The 15,957-nt window shown below is 36.8% G+C and overlaps 2 protein-coding genes across 8 annotated transcripts in view; one reads left to right on the forward strand and one right to left on the reverse strand.

The window, feature by feature from the left end:
• The first annotated feature begins 1,265 nt into the window (after positions 1 to 1,265).
• LOC107042358 (protein glass) lies at positions 1,266 to 6,705 on the forward strand. Its single transcript, XM_015263384.1, has 6 exons — positions 1,266 to 1,323; positions 2,611 to 2,995; positions 3,607 to 3,882; positions 4,405 to 4,737; positions 5,407 to 5,574; positions 6,169 to 6,705. The coding sequence occupies exons 1-6, from the start codon at positions 1,266 to 1,268 to the stop codon at positions 6,332 to 6,334; spliced, it is 1,386 nt and encodes a 461-aa protein (XP_015118870.1). The 3' UTR covers positions 6,335 to 6,705.
• Positions 6,706 to 7,870: 1,165 nt separating this feature from the next.
• Positions 7,871 to 15,957, reverse strand: part of LOC107042356 (C-terminal-binding protein) — a 14,759-nt gene continuing 6,672 nt past the window's right edge. The window contains exons 1-6 of one of the 7 annotated variants that reach the window (XM_015263377.1): positions 14,907 to 15,006; positions 13,439 to 14,046; positions 12,191 to 12,757; positions 11,764 to 11,923; positions 11,447 to 11,624; positions 7,871 to 11,158 (exon numbers count right to left, since the gene is read on the reverse strand). In XM_015263377.1, coding sequence (XP_015118863.1) covers positions 10,807 to 11,158; positions 11,447 to 11,624; positions 11,764 to 11,923; positions 12,191 to 12,757; positions 13,439 to 13,636 — 1,455 coding nt within the window. In that variant the 5' untranslated portion in view covers positions 13,637 to 14,046; positions 14,907 to 15,006 and the 3' untranslated portion in view covers positions 7,871 to 10,806. Of the gene's footprint in view, positions 11,159 to 11,446; positions 11,625 to 11,763; positions 11,924 to 12,190; positions 12,758 to 13,438; positions 14,047 to 14,738; positions 15,007 to 15,957 lie in introns of those variants that run through there. The other 6 variants (XM_015263379.1, XM_015263380.1, XM_015263383.2 and 3 more) reach the window with 6 other exon arrangements.

The raw sequence follows: 15,957 nt of genomic DNA on the forward strand, positions 1-15,957 counted from the left end.
GACATTGTTTTGTCCCTTCACATGTGTTTTAGGGTATGAAATTAATTATTTACCCTGATTAATCCACAAAAAAGTGTCGAGAGGAAGAAGGCATTACGATCGAGTGATCTCAAACATGCAAGGACCACCGTGATCGCGATGGTGTTGTAATGCAATAATGCCCCCGTCAAACATGCGGATGGATCCAGGAGGAACCAGGGATCGCTAAACGACACCGATTCGTATACAGTGTCATCCCTCTCACTGTGCCAACCCCCTTGTATACCCACACATTAATCACTGGATGAACAAATTAGAGAAGGACCGTCGAAAAAAAAATAAGGCTCGATTGCGGATCATGAAGAGGTAAGGGAAAAGAAGAGCAAGAAGAGGCGTCATTGGAGAAGAGTTGGTGTGGGCGAGAGCCGGTGAGAGTAGTTGGTAGTGGGGTGTGACCAAGGGACGGTTAGACTTCAAGTTAGGCTTGTCAGTCTGTCAAGGGGTGCGAAACGGTGTTAACGAGGGTTATCTATTGTCAACATCTTCACCCAGTGAAAGTTCCCCTGAAAAATTAAGGAATCACTCTTCGGTGGATTATAAGTCAATTCGAAAAGATTCCGTCAACTTCAGGCGAATATTTTTCATTAAATTCGCATTTTCGAGTGGCAATTTCGACTCAACTCCGTGGAAATGTTCAAGTTCATGTCGGAGAGGCTCGACGTCATGTGGAATATTGTGACTAGTGATTGTTCTGGATAGAATTTTCCGTCTGGAAATTTTGGATATCAGTTGCAGGAGTACGTGAGGCACATGCGAATGGATCATGGACCTCTGAAAATGTAATCCTCAAGCATGAGCGGAAACCTCGAGGTAAGATCCAATTTCCTTGATTTTTGTGAAGCTGGTGACACGTGGAAAACGCATGGGACATTTGAATGAAAAGGTCCCGGTGGGTTTTCCCAGGGTCTTCTTCCCGCTTCTGTCAGAAATATCGAGTCTAGATTGATTCCGACGAGCCGGGAGGCTCGAGCGATCGCTCTGGTCGAGCTGTTTGCCAAATACTCGAGGGGAAATGTCGGGAAAAATGGAAAAGCCAAGTGTGGGGGCGAAAATATTAATGGAAAATACTCGCGGTGGTTGTGTAGGGGGATACGCGGCGTTGTCAGGACGACGCCAAGGGGCTGGACCACGCAGCATCACTCGGGATAGGGAGCCTCGGGTGTAGAGGATAAGAGGGGCCAGGGGGTGGATCCGGGGGTGGTAAACGTCCCAGAAATTCATCAGAGATGGAGTTTCTGCAGAACCACCATTCGGCCAACAGCTCGGAACCTGCTTATACCCTTGGTAGGTGATTGAATATAATACTTTGTATTTTCGAAATGTATTCCATAAAATTCAGTGATGAAGAGCGCACACGACAAAATTTTGTAGATCTAACAAATTCGGTAGACGATTCCGGTGGATTTATGTTGAACTCTCCACTAGTTTTTGGCTGATTCTATTGAAATGTTCAATAGAATTCGATTCTTCTCTACACTTTATTCTATTCAGATGTTTTCGATAAAATTTCGTCGGTTGAAATTTTCTAAGCTTTTTTCGTTCATTTTATTGATGAAAGTGAAAACAATGGAAGATGTAAGCCAAGGAAATTAAAAAAAAAACTAATAGAAAGATAAATAGAATAGAAATCCAATGGAATTGTCCAACCAAAGCGCTAGGTTTTTCTACTTAATTTTTTTGTGGGCCGCATGCGAAAAAATTTAATGGAAAAGCCTAGCAAATTCGGTGGGGAATTCTATTGGATTTCTATTGAGTTTAATAATAAAATGAGTTGAAAAATAGAGTGGGAGAAACATGGGAAATTCATGTCGAGGAATTCCTATAAAAAATGTCTCAATAGACTGATTTTTTCTGTGAAATAGTTTCTATTAGACATGTTCCATTAAAAAACACGCAGTTAAGATGCGGAATTGTGTAATAGAACGGCCAAGAACTCATAGAATTTTCAATAGAAGTTGATTAGAAATCCAATAGAATTTTCTATCGAATTCGCTGGGTTTTTCTATTAAATTTTCTAGTTCGTGGAAATAAGATTAATAAATTGTACTCAAATCTTAGTGTTTTGAAAATATTTTGGAATCTGATAGAGATGGAGGAATTTTCGTGAGGAACTTTATTGGAATTAATTTCATTATCTCCTGTAATTTCGCGAATATTTAGCTTTCAAGTTCAGGTGAATTATTTAGTTTTCAGCCATCACTTGCTATTTTTTCTAAATATTTCAAAATTTACTGGAGATATTTATTTGTTTGGTAATTATTTTCCTCTAAAAAATAAAAAAATCCTTCTTTTTTTTATTCCTATTTATTTTATTTTTTAAGAATCTATTTTTTTCCTCTAAAAACGGTTCAAAAAAATAAAAATAACACGTGTCCAAATAAAAATGATTGAATCTCCTTAGATTCCACGATATTTGTTTAAAAAAATATTAAAAAATATTATTAATGCCATATTATTACGATTTATTGTCAAGAAAATTATATTTTATCAATAATAAATAAAATACATTTCCGTTTGCTACAATTTTTCGTCTCCATCTGTTAAACCATTTACATTAATTCTCAAAATAAGGTTTAAACGCCTTGTTAGGGTCAGTAGGCAGTATCGAGGCGAGCATTCCGAACGGTCTCTGCGGCACAAGTGTCCTGAGTGTCCTCGGAGGAGAGGAGGCACTGTCAGAGGCCCACCATCATCATCATCAGGGTGATGATGCGACGACAGCTGCTGCTGCCGCGGCAGCTGTCGCTCTAGGAAGTCTTCAGGAATTGCAGTCCAGTCCCGGGGATGAGATAAATCCGGAGACCGGCCAGGGGATTCAGACCAACGGTCAGACTCAAGTCGTCGGGGAATTCGGCGCGAGCTTCTGGGTTGATGACATGGCGGGATTTCCGTTACCTCCGCTCGACCTCGATCCACTACCCCCGGGCTTGTTCAGCCCTTGTTCTGCCACGTACAAGTGAGTCAATTCTCAAAAATGTCCGGCAATTGTCAGAAGCATTGTCATCGTCAGATTCAAGTTTTGGATTTTTTGTGTTATATTTTGTTATATTTTTCTTCAATTGTGCGCTAATGAATGGATGGAATCGAATCCTTTTTTCAAATGTAGGTATTGTTGAGCTCTATCGATCGGCTTTAATTAAAATTTAATTCATCGATTAGTTTTTTAATTTTTCAATTTTTTCGAAAATTGGCTGTCCCACGATCGCTAAAAAAATGTTCTGAATTGGTTGAATGACGGCTTAAAAAATTGTTTGGATGTCCCTTTGACGAAGTTCGAAGGTGAAGGCGATAGCAATAATCGTTGTTTTAATTTATTCGAAAAATTTCAAAAATGTTTTGGAGAAGGTGAGGTAAACCAATTTTAAATCCTCGATATCCTCAATATCTCCGGAACAAGCAATCCGATTCGAATGAATCACCGCTCATTTTGAAGTCCGAAAAAATATCTTCAAATTGAATAAGAAATTGTTCAGTTTCAATCTGCCGATCTCGAGTTATTGCTGGTTGAATACAGCATTCCCAGAGATCAGAGATGTTTTCATTGAGTGATAAATGTTTCGGGTTAAGTTGGGGATGCACGAGATCAGACTGCATGCCGCGGGCGGGGAATCCCAATGGCGAAGGGGTTGCGGACGTCCTGTTATCCCTGAAACACGCGGTGGTCCATCCGGCGAGTCCAACCGGGGGTTATTACACTTCCCCAGTGGGAAATCATCATTATGGCCAGGAGTATGGACAGAATCTGGCACCTCCACCCGTAGCGCCTAGTCATTACGCCACTGGACCTGCCATGTCCGTTAATGTCTCTATGAACATGACCATGAACATGAATATGCATCCAGGGTAAGTGCGTAATTACCCTCAATTATCAATTTTAATTGAATTAATTAAAAATAAATTGATTAAATTTTTTCAATTGAAAATTAATTCAATTTTCTGTCTTTGAAAAGAAAAAAATGAAATTAATTCATTATTCATTTCATTTTTTTGTTTTCTTATAAATAAAAATGAAAACAATTCGCAATAAATGAAAAATAACTAAAACAAAGTTGATTCATTGATAATTTCATTTTTAATTCTCTTAATTTTCGAATTAAAAGGCAATTTCTATAATTTTTAAAACTTTTATTGACAAATATATTTTTCATAATTTATTTCTAGATATGGACATAATAACAAAATTATAGATAAAAATTGAATTGAAAAATTATAAATAAATAAAAACGAAATCAATGAAAATAAAGTTGATGCATTAATAATTTCATTTTAATTTTCTTCATTTTCGAATTGAAACAAATTCACAAATTCTCGCAATTTTTTTCAATTCTATTGAAAAATAGATTTTAATTTTTTATATATTTCTAGTTATGAACAAAGCTATGCATCGGCGTGGGGCGTGGAGCCATTATTGAGTCCCGCCTCTCAATACAACCCCATACAGGAGTCACAGTCGAGGGTAAATCAGACACCGGCCAATAGCTTCGCTGGTCCACACCCCTCGCATTCTCATCCCCACGCGAGACTGCAGTCCACCGTCAACGAGCACGCGCTCTGTGTATCGGGGAATAGCTCCGGTTCCAGTATTATTCATGACGATAATGGGAGACCGAATTTGTGTAAAATTTGTGGAAAAACTTATGCAAGACCTAGTACGCTTAAGACCCATCTTAGAACACACTCCGGGGAAAAACCATTCAGGTACGTAAGAGGATTATTTCCAGCGATTTTTTATTATTCCACAATTTTCGAGAGTCAGGAACATTTTTCGAGGGGGATGTTTGGGGAGATTCGACGTCTTTTCAATGTTGAATTATCATTTTTCTGAATTTTTAAAAAATAATTATGCATTTTCTTACTCGAAATAATTTATTTATGTCGAGGAAACAAAATTCTCTTTGAATTTTCTTCTGAATCCAGTTGTTTTTTGTTAAATTGTTGAACTGAAGGAGTAATTTTTATGAAGACTATTTTTGGAAATTTTATTTTGCCCCAAAAAATCAGTTGTTTCCTAAATTTCGAGATATTCTTTGCAAACTAATTTTTTCTCAAGTGAAATTGACTTTCTATAGTGAAATTGTAAAATGAGATTCCTTAATCTTGATAATCAATTCACAATGAACACCTCCAAAGCTGAAGATATGAAAAATTGTTCCGAAGTCTTTTTTATAAAATCCTATTTGCCCCAGGGATCGACATCAATCATTAGATTATTAATATTAAGAGAATTTGCATCTTAGAATAATTAAGATTTCCTTATTTTCATTGAAATTTGAAAAATAATGCAATAATTGATAACCTAAATTTTCAATTGAATTTAATTGAATAATTGACGCTCCGCAATATCGAAAACATCTCCATAATTTGCAGATGCCACGCTTGTTCGAAAGCCTTCAGCCAAGCAGCGAATTTGACAGCGCACGCGAGAACCCACTCCGGAGAAAAGCCATTTCGATGTCCAGTATGTGACCGAAGATTCTCGCAGAGTAGTTCGGTGACGACGCACATGAGGACACACTCTGGCGAGCGTCCCTACCGGTAATCATACTTACAATTCAAATCAGCTCCAAAAAGTTCTTCATAATCATCAACATCTCTATTGTTCCATTCCCACGTTCATTTTAATTACGTTGGATCTATATTATGTTAAACTTCGACAAACTGGTACTAGAATATTAAACACCATATTTTTTTAAACCGTCATTCGAAAAATTCACTTTCAGAGAAATTTTAGAAAAATAGAAAATGTTTGAAAATTATTATATAAATCAAAACAACGATTATTGCTATTTTTATCTTTGAACTCTGTCAAAGGATAGCGAAGCAGTTTCTTTAATTCATTTCAGTTATCGTGGGACAACCGATTTTTGCAAAAATACCAAAATTCTAAAAATTAATATGGGAAATCATTTTAAATTAACGTCGATAGATGGGGTGCAACAATACCTCCATTAAGGAAATCATTGAACTTCATCAATTCATTTTTGGACTTTTTAAATCATGATGTTGATATAAGACAAAAAAATCCAAAATTGACTCAACTATTGACAATGCCATGATCCAACGTAATTAATCAACAAAATCATCGTAAATTTAGAATTAATGTTTCCTCATCGCTCCGTTGGATTTCAGATGTAGATTCTGCAAGAAAGCATTCTCAGACAGTTCAACCCTGACGAAGCATCTGCGCATTCATTCCGGGGAGAAACCCTACCAGTGTAAATTATGCTTACTACGTTTTAGCCAAAGTGGCAATTTGAACAGGCATATGAGGGTCCACGGTGGCTCTCTGACGTGACACAATACCACGAATCAATCATTATCAATCGATTGTACATGCACGACATTTCCATACTGTCGAATACCAGCCTGTATTCGACTCGGTTCCAACTTACAACGAAATTATTGAATTTTTAGCATTTTACCGAGAATTTATCATTAAAATAATTAAAGTGAGTGTCAACGAAAGTGTTGAGAGATGTCTCCTCGTGTCGTCGAAATGTTTTGCTCCCCAAAAACCAAATGGAAATCCAGTGATCTCTTCAAGATATTATCGAGGGAATCTGAATCATTAAGAGTGGCTAGAGAGCCCTGAACATTCACCACAGCACCGTTGATTATTGTACAAATATTGTATTTATTATAATAATTATTATTAATCATAATTAATATTAATGTTGCGGTTTTCATCACCGTATCATTTATTAAATCATCGTCTATGTTTCTTCATCATCGCACTTTGTCATCTCTCTTCCCCATCAATCATCCGAAATTTATTTATTTATCAAACAAATGACTTTGTTTCATTCTCCATAGCCTTCTCTCTGACGTTTTGTTGCTATTTTAGTTTTATTTGTAAAATAAAAAAGTGTGTTATTTTTTTTCCAAATACTTCTTTCTTCTCTCGCGCCGGTGTCATGTCTCGTCGCAGGGTAAAATAGGGTTTACATGCACATAAACATGCGTAGTACGAATTTTGTGGTACTCGAATTAATTATATACAAGCAGAATTTTTTTTCAATGTTACAACCGATTTGGAGAATGGGGTTGATGGTAGTAATAACAGGAATCGAATGATTATTCAGTGGTTCTTCTTCTTCTTCTTGATGAGGGGTCACTGTCCTAGTACCTGATCCTGCCCCAGTAGCTGAATGATCAGAAAATATAAAGAATTTAGTCAGTCCACAGTGGATTTTTTTCTCATAATATCACTAACTCTACAAATGGAGGAAGAGGAAGAAGAGGAGGCCTCTTGTGATCGACTGTTCAATTTCTTCATTTTTTTTCATCTTTATATATATAATTTGTTTCTTGCAAATAGGAGGGGAGTGATTTAACAATGGAAACATGAAGGAAATGTTACATTTACTTCGATTATTTCATCGCCACATTGGTTTGCCTCTCTTTCTCAGATTGAAATCTTTAATAAGAACAATTTTTCGTTTCAAGCGCATTAAAAATTTTGTGGTACTCGAATTAATTATATACAAGCAGAATTTTTTTTCAATGTTACAACCGATTTGGAGAATGGGGTTGATGGTAGTAATAACAGGAATCGAATGATTATTCAGTGGTTCTTCTTCTTCTTCTGGATGAGGGGTCACTGTCCTAGTACCTGATCCTGCCCCAGTAGCTGAATGATCAGAAAATATAAAGAATTTAGTCAGTCCACAGTGGATTTTTTTCTCATAATATCACTAACTCTACAAATGGAGGAAGAGGAAGAAGAGGAGGCCTCTTGTGATCGACTGTTCAATTTCTTCATTTTTTTTCATCTTTATATATATAATTTGTTTCTTGCAAATAGGAGGGGAGTGATTTAACAATGGAAACATGAAGGAAATGTTACATTTACTTCGATTATTTCATCGCCACATTGATTTGCCTCTCTTTCTCAGATTAAAAACTATAATAAGAACAATTTTTTTTGTTTCATTTTTGTTATCTTCATTCCTTTCTTCACGCACTTAGTCTCAAGTCATTTACACATTCTCAAATCATTCGTACTTTCATCTGTCTTTCACTCTTGATCTCTAATATGTATAATGATGTATAAGTAATTAATATTTCTTAGAAAAAAAAAGAAAAGAAATTGTATAATGCATCTAACTTGTAATGTTTTACTTTGTACGAGTGCGCTAAGACGAGTTGATCAAATTTCAAAAAAATTTTCTTTTAAACATCATTAACTCACTGATTCTTTCGTCAATTTTTTTATCATCAGAGGTCCTCTTATCAGTCGCAAACGTACGCAGTTTAATTTTTACTTTTACTTTTTTTTACTTTTTTATTCTTTTATGCACGTAATCTACATAGAAATATTTTTATCCTCGCGTCTGTCATTATTCTCTGTGTACATGAATTGTGTATGTGATGCTTTTTCACGTATCTCTTTATTTATTTAGCTTTCTCTCTCTTTTTAAATTGAAGATTAGTTTTTATCAGGGATCACTTGCTCCAGAAAAATGTTCAATTTTTCGTTTCACCTCTTCGGTTCCGTCGGTTGGAATGAGTCAATTTTTATCATGGAAATTTTTACACAAATGTTCTTACTCTCAAATAATCCGCGATGGTAGTTGCATTCTTCATTTACCCAATGAAAAATGTCGTTAAATCAGAATAAAATAAAGTGACCAAATAAACTGAGTAGATATGTTTCTCTCTAAAATATATCTTTCTGCAATTCATTTTATTATCAATTAATCGATACCAAATCTCTGCCGATTTCCATCATCTTGTTTTTGAAAAAGAAAGTATCATTCATCCACAACAGCTTCACTGATGCTCTAAAAACATTCTACTTCTCCATAAAATTCCAAAGAAAATACTCGACTTAATTTCTATAATTACTCATATCATCAATTAATTAATAAAACTTGATGTTTTCACTCTCGTCCCATACTTTCACTGTTCAGCACTTTCACTCGTTATTTGCAATTCTCCACAATTTCATGACCAAATAATGAAAAAAAAATTGAAATTTATCGTTTTATTTTTCATACAAAATTGTTGGTGGTCTACCATCGCGGTTTCCTCGTTAATATCAAAACCCAAAAATGACTAAAACGCGGGGAGGAATTAGTGCTGATGGATCATTTATAAATATAATAAGAGGATTTTTTTCCAAGCATTTTAGTTCTCTTCACGTTCTAATGTACCAAAATTGTCTCACCCCGCAAATGTGACAAGAAAATTATCGAGACATTTTTCTCTTCAAACTGTACATATGGAAAAACTCCAATCAATCACACATTTGCGAGCATTAAACAATGATCTTCAGTTGTATATCTCGTTCTAGGTGTTCTTCAGTTGTCTCTCGTGATAGTTATATTTATTTTATACTTTTATATATATAATTAACATATATATAATGTTTTTGTCTTTAATTTTATGATTTTTTCACGTTCATGTTTCATTTTTGTCGACAATATGCTGCACGTTTTCGGTTCCATGACGTTGTTCATTGACAGCAGCATCACTTGGATTATTATCTCTTCGTTCTCAATATTTCCACCATTACAAAGGTATTTAATCGACCCTCGACCTCCTCCCAATTTCAGTTATCGTCGTTATGTTCTTCAATGACTTCTAAAACCCCAAATTACATGACAAACAAGTAATAAGAGAAAGATGTTTAATGGTGTACTTCATATATTACACAGTATGTAACTAGAGATGTAAATATCTTCAATGAATGAGAATCAGCGGTTGAGTAAATGAACGGAAACAGCGACGATAATTAAAAAGAAGAAAAAGTATTTAATGATTTTTTTTGTTTCTCTCGTTCTAATGGGAAATCTCCACAAAATGCCAAAAAATGCGATGCTGCAGATTGTCAGGAGGAAGATTCATAGAAAATAACTGATACGAGAGTAAGAGCCTAAATAAAAAAGAGATGTGTATTACATTAGAATAAAAAGAAAAAATCCATTTTCTTCGTGTAAATCTAAAAAAGTACTCTAAAGAAGCATCTTGTCTGGATCCTCTTGTTATCTACAGCAATCGCTATTTTTTCCTTTCAATTTTCCTTCGAACTATTCCACCGATCTTGTCATAAACATCCACAATTATATTCGACATACCAGAAAAGCTTCACAAGAAAAAAAAAACGAAAACAAAAAAATTGAAATTTAAACTCACTCTCACATTCATCCAGTCATTTATAATTCTTTCTTCTTCTATTCATCTTGCTCTCCTCCCCCTCTCGACGCACAAAATAACTTTTATTTCATTATTACTCAGGCATTCTTTCAACTCTTTCACTCTCTTACTGTTTTTTTCTTCTTTTATCTTTAGGTAATTGTTTCTTTCCTTTTTGTTCTCGGAAGCAGCGGACAGATTTTGGAATATCAGTTGTGCAGGAGTCATGCACGTAAATAATCGTCAATCGATGATTCCAGTGATTTTTTTTTTCCCTCGTAGAAAACAACAAAAGGTGTAAAAAGAAAACAAAAAATGAGGAAATATTTGCAGTTTAGTCTTTTCCTGTTTTCCAGGCGACGTCCAATTTTGGTTCAAGTATTCATTTTTTTGTTCAATCTTCCTTCCAGACGAATGGTAATGATCTCGTGCAAATGGTGGAATTCTTTTTGTTTCTTCGTGTTCTCAATTTGTTAAAAGGGAGGAGATTTGACTATTAATTTTGCTTTTTTTTCTCTTAAAGATCCCAGGATGGTGCTTGAAAAGTATTAATTATTCCCCTTTGTTTTTCTTTATCTCTTGTGGATGTTAGAAAAGAAAAATATGGAAAATGAAAAATTATTCTCATGGTCAACGTGGGCTTGGAGCCGGTGGACTTGGTCGTGGATCAGGATCAGTAACTATGCTGTGTGGTAGTCCAGGTAAACCAGCACTTGGTGGTGCACTTGCTGGTCCACCACTACCACCACCACCAACTGTTGGTCCACCTCCACCCACTGTTGGTCCACCAGTGCTACCACCACCTGCCGATGAGTTTGGACCACTAGCACTACCACCTCCACCAGCGCCAACAACTGAATGACCACCAGGTGGTGGTGGAGCTGAATCATGGGGTGTCGTTGAGTGTGCCTGTTGCATTGGTAGAGCTCCCGCGTAGTATCCACCGTTTATTGCCTCTGGGTAGCTGCTGTTGAAATATTTCCTTTTTAGAGAGAAATATTCAATCACTAAACTAATTAACTACTTGAAAATAATCAGCAGTCAAGTCGTGAAATTCACATAATTTGTCACAATTTTTTTTGTCCACTCATTTTATTCGATAGACTTTATCCCTGTGCTTCGATAAAAAATAACGTTTCATCACTTGACAACTGTAGCGCTGCCTCATAATAAAGAAAATATGCCACAAGATATTTTTTGTAGCAAATTTTCTCCTCTAGATGAGTGCAGAATTATTTTCCTTTACTTAAAAGCTGTAACAATTCCTTACCCAGTGGACGAATGGAAATATTCCTTATTCACGCAGTTCCTCAAACAATCAGGAATACGACCGATAATGGCTCGTCGTATCTCAGTCGCAGCCATTTCACGCAATTCCGAGCAACTTGCATCACTGTAGAACGCTGCATGAGGTGTACACAGTAGATTTGGTGCATCCTTAAGTGGACCTGAACAGGAAAAAATAAAAATCTCGAGTTTATTTGTATTCAATACTTTAAACGAGTATTAAACGAACGATAATGCTGAGGAAATTTCCACAAGAATCCAGTGAACTTGAGGACAGGGTGAGGCCTAGATAAGACTCACATTGGGCATTTGACTGACCCTGAAAGACATTGTATGGCTCGTTCTCATGGACATCGAGGGCTGCTGCACGAATTCTTCCCTGTTTCAGTGCAGCTGCCAGTGCATCGTCATCCACGAGGCCACCTCGTGCTGTGTTTACTAAAAATGCTCCAGGTCTCATCTAAAATGAAGATTAAACACTAATTAATCATCAATTTAATAACAAAGCGGTGGAAAGTGATTCGTTTATCATGAAAAAATGTCTTTTGATTTATTTTTTTTCAATTCTAAAATTACTAGTTAAAATAATTCAACATTAAAACTGCAATTTAAAGATCTAGTGCATTTTTTATCGAAATAATTCAAAATTTAATTTAAACAAAAAAGTAAAAATCAACTCGTTTGTGTTATTAATTTTTAAATATGTCTTTAAATGCTTTACCCATACCTGTTTGATGGTAAATTCATTAATTAAGTGATGATTATGCTCATTGAGAGTACAATGAAGTGAGACACAATCAGACTGATAGAGCAAATCCTGTAGCGTGTAGACTCTCGTGAGACCAAGTGATTTTTCAATGCCATCAGGTAGATATGGATCGTAGAACATGACAATAAATCCAAATGCCTTGGCACGCAATGCAACAGCCGAACCAATTCTTCCTAGTCCTACGATTCCAAGTGTATCACCTCGTATCCTAGCGCAACCCTGGGCTGCCTCTCTCACCTGCTCAGGACCAGTGAATTTTTTTCCCTCTCGCACCATATTGGCAAGCCAGTATGTACGACGATAGAGATTGAGGATGAGACACAGAGTTGTGTCGGCCACTTCTTCAACACCATAACCAGGTACATTGCACACAGCAATACCGAGCTCACCAGCAGCCTTAACATCAATGTTGTCAACTCCCGAGCCAATTCTTACGATAATTCTTAGTGTTTTGAATTTTTCAAGGTCCTCTTTAGTTAGAATAATAGTGTGCCACATCAGTGCTCCAACTGCCTCATTTAGTACCTAATTAGGAGAACAATGAGGTGCTAAATTAGTTGATTTGGAATTCAATCGAGTAACTAGTGTTCATTCATATTGACATCGAGTCATTCTACAGGAAAATCTTTTGATAATTTTCACACATATGATTTTAATATTATCCACTAAATTAACATTATTTTGGAAATTAATGGGTTCAGGGAAATGTCAATATTTTTCAATTAAATAAGAATAATTTTCTTTTTTAATGATCTAATAAACAGGTGGGTTTAAAAAGAAATGTCAGGAGACAATTTTAGGAACTAATTCCTTACAAAAAATGTCTCTAAATTTACCCCTTAAATCAACTACTGGAAAATATCTTGATTTAAAAAAAAATGTCGAGACCCCAAGTGAAAATTTCCCAAAAAAAAAAGCCTGAACATTTCCCCTAGAATCATTTGCTATTTTATTATTTTGCAATTCTTTACTTAATGAAATTCCTAAAATATCCCCACATTCACCATTTGAACTACTCTCATCAACATCACTGAAAATTCAGCCCAAGGAATTTTATATTATTTTACTGTAGTTAAATCAAATAGAAAAAAATGTTGATATGAAAATCGAGTGGATTTATGAGAATAACGTCGAGACTTCAATAGAATTTTCCACAAAAAATACCTGTAAATTTCCTCCTTTTCCAATAATCTTTCATCTTCTCACCTTTTCATGTATTTCCGATGTGGATTGTGCGTCGCAAAACGCAACTGTCGCAACGTCCTTAAGAATAGGCATCTCAATGGAACAATCACGTCCATCAAGTAATGCAACTAGCGGTCGGGTTTGGATGGGCCCATTGGCAATAGGGCCCCTCATGGTATCCATTCGCGGGCGTTTCGTCAGCATCTTACGTTTGTCCATCGGTCAGACAGCCCCCCTATTTTGTAACTATTCTCACACCTGATTAAATAACCAAAACAAACTCTCCTTTAGATGCACTAAAATTCCAGACTCAAAACAAAATCCAATCCAATCAAACACCGAGTGATAAAAAATAATATCAAATAGGGCTGTTCCCCTGGTTTTTCTCTCCCCTCTGGTTACAAATGTCCACAAAACCAAAACAAAATAAAAAAAAATACCACCAATATCTCGAATTGTCTGTCTTAAAAACCCAATGTATTGTCAAAATCCCTTTAATTATTGTATCGCACACTTTTTTTTAATGCTTTGTCACACTGATTGTTTCTTCACTACGGTTGTTTCATACGTATTCGAGGGTGAATCGTCGAATCTCCAAAACATCACGGAGTCGTTGTTTACCGACAGTCCTGCAACATAAAGAATAATCTCCAATTTTCCACCAATAAAATTTACAAAACCCCAGCATTCCACCCAAATAAACAATTCATCGGTGACAAAATGAATGAATTGATGGAGAACCCGATGTTTTCCCATCATTTCTCACTTGTCCACCAATTCTCAATATAAATATTTCCATTCTACACTCAATAACGAGTCAAATCCAACAATCCAATCCCATTTCCCCCATTATTCCCAAAAAAACTCCAGAATTTGCCAACAGAAAAATAAACAAAAACAATATTCCCTCATTATTTTCTTGTTAACCCCATCCCGAGGCACTAGCCCCCCAATTTTCACCAGAAATATTCCGCAAAATCCCCAAAATCCCATTCTCCAAAAAACAAAAATTAACGTAAACAATTTGTCAATGAAAAAATTAATGACCACAACACTTCCTCTCAATTTCATCGTTAACCCCATCCTGAGGCGATTGCCCGTCAATTTTCACCAGAAATAATGCCCATCCACACTCAATAATCAGTCAAAGCCAACAATCCAACCGCATTTCCCTCAACAATGGCCTTCATTCCGATCTCCATGAGCAGACAAAACCCCTCGAAAATAATAAAAACCCCAGAGATGACCGATTAAACGCGCGCGGTGAAAGTGGCAAAGATTGTGTTGGAAATTTTCGTGGTGCGTACACTAACGTTGATACCGTTTCTTTTGAGGTTACCTCGAAGCGCGCCGGCTTCACACCATCTCCAAATGCAACTTGCCACGCTCCAACAGCTCAAATCACTCCACTCCCATCATCACAATTTTCCCAAACACCGTATGAACCCCTTATTACCCACTATTTACCCAAATTAACGGATTAATGTACCGGTTAAGATGTCACAAAGCACCCTTTGCGTATCCAAAAAGGTTCTCTCGTCTTCGGCTGGGGCTAATGTTTTCAGAATTAACTGTACGTCACGTCCCTGGCGTTGGTCAAACGCCGAATGAAAGAGGTGGTAAGTCTGTGGGGAGGGGATGCCGAGTGTTTCTAACGTTTGGGATGATGTTTTTAGGTATCTGCAGTATCAACGCGTTACAGACACCACCACTACGATTTATTAACTAATCGACGGGAGGGGGGGGGGGCTGCTTNTCGCGCTCGATATTTTGAGACAAACGGTTTTCGCATTCAATCAATCAATCAAATCATTGTCAACAGGTTTTTCATCGCCATAAGCCGCTCGTTCGCATTCTTAAAAAATTAATGCATAAGCCATTCATTTTTTTTTCAATTCAGGAGGCAGTTGCGTGCACTCGTGTTTGATAAATAAATAAGACCGGAGAAAAGTTGATTCGTGTCCCGTGCATGCCGAGGTTTTTCCTTCGGAGTACAAAAGCCCTCCGGCTGTGTCTCATACCGCGATAGTGGTCATACACGAGTAAATGCGCAGGGAGGGGGAAGAATGCACGCAACTCGTGTGCGCTTTTATGTGAACGACTCGTCTTCCCAAACCTCTTCTCTCGTCGGTTCCGTGGAAAATGCCGGATTGTGTGTGCCCCCTCGTTTTGTTGACTCGTGGCGCCATCATCCGCGCATCTACAATAAAACTTCATCTTCCGCTTTATGATCATCGAGTTTTGTCTCGGCTTTTTTTTTTCCCTCCGTGTAAAAGCGGAAATGAGACGGGACTGTCATGCACTCGAGGCTGATTGAATAAATTTTGATTCTGATGAATGGAAACTCGGCGAATTGCTCGCGGGAGTGGACGTTTTCCACGATTTTTTGGGACTTGGAGTGCATTTTGAAGATGGCTTAACACATGTAATCGGAAATATAGCCTGCGGTGGCTATAAAATGTGATCGGTGCTTCGCTCAGCGAAAGTTTCCGTCGAGAAGGTTGAGAATGAGTTGAGTGGAAGGGAGGGGAGGGGGGGGG

The sequence above is a fragment of the Diachasma alloeum genome, unplaced genomic scaffold, assembly GCF_001412515.2.
Source record: "Diachasma alloeum isolate Michigan unplaced genomic scaffold, Dall2.0 Dall_scaffold_00443, whole genome shotgun sequence".
NCBI classification, from domain to species: Eukaryota; Metazoa; Arthropoda; class Insecta; order Hymenoptera; family Braconidae; genus Diachasma; species Diachasma alloeum.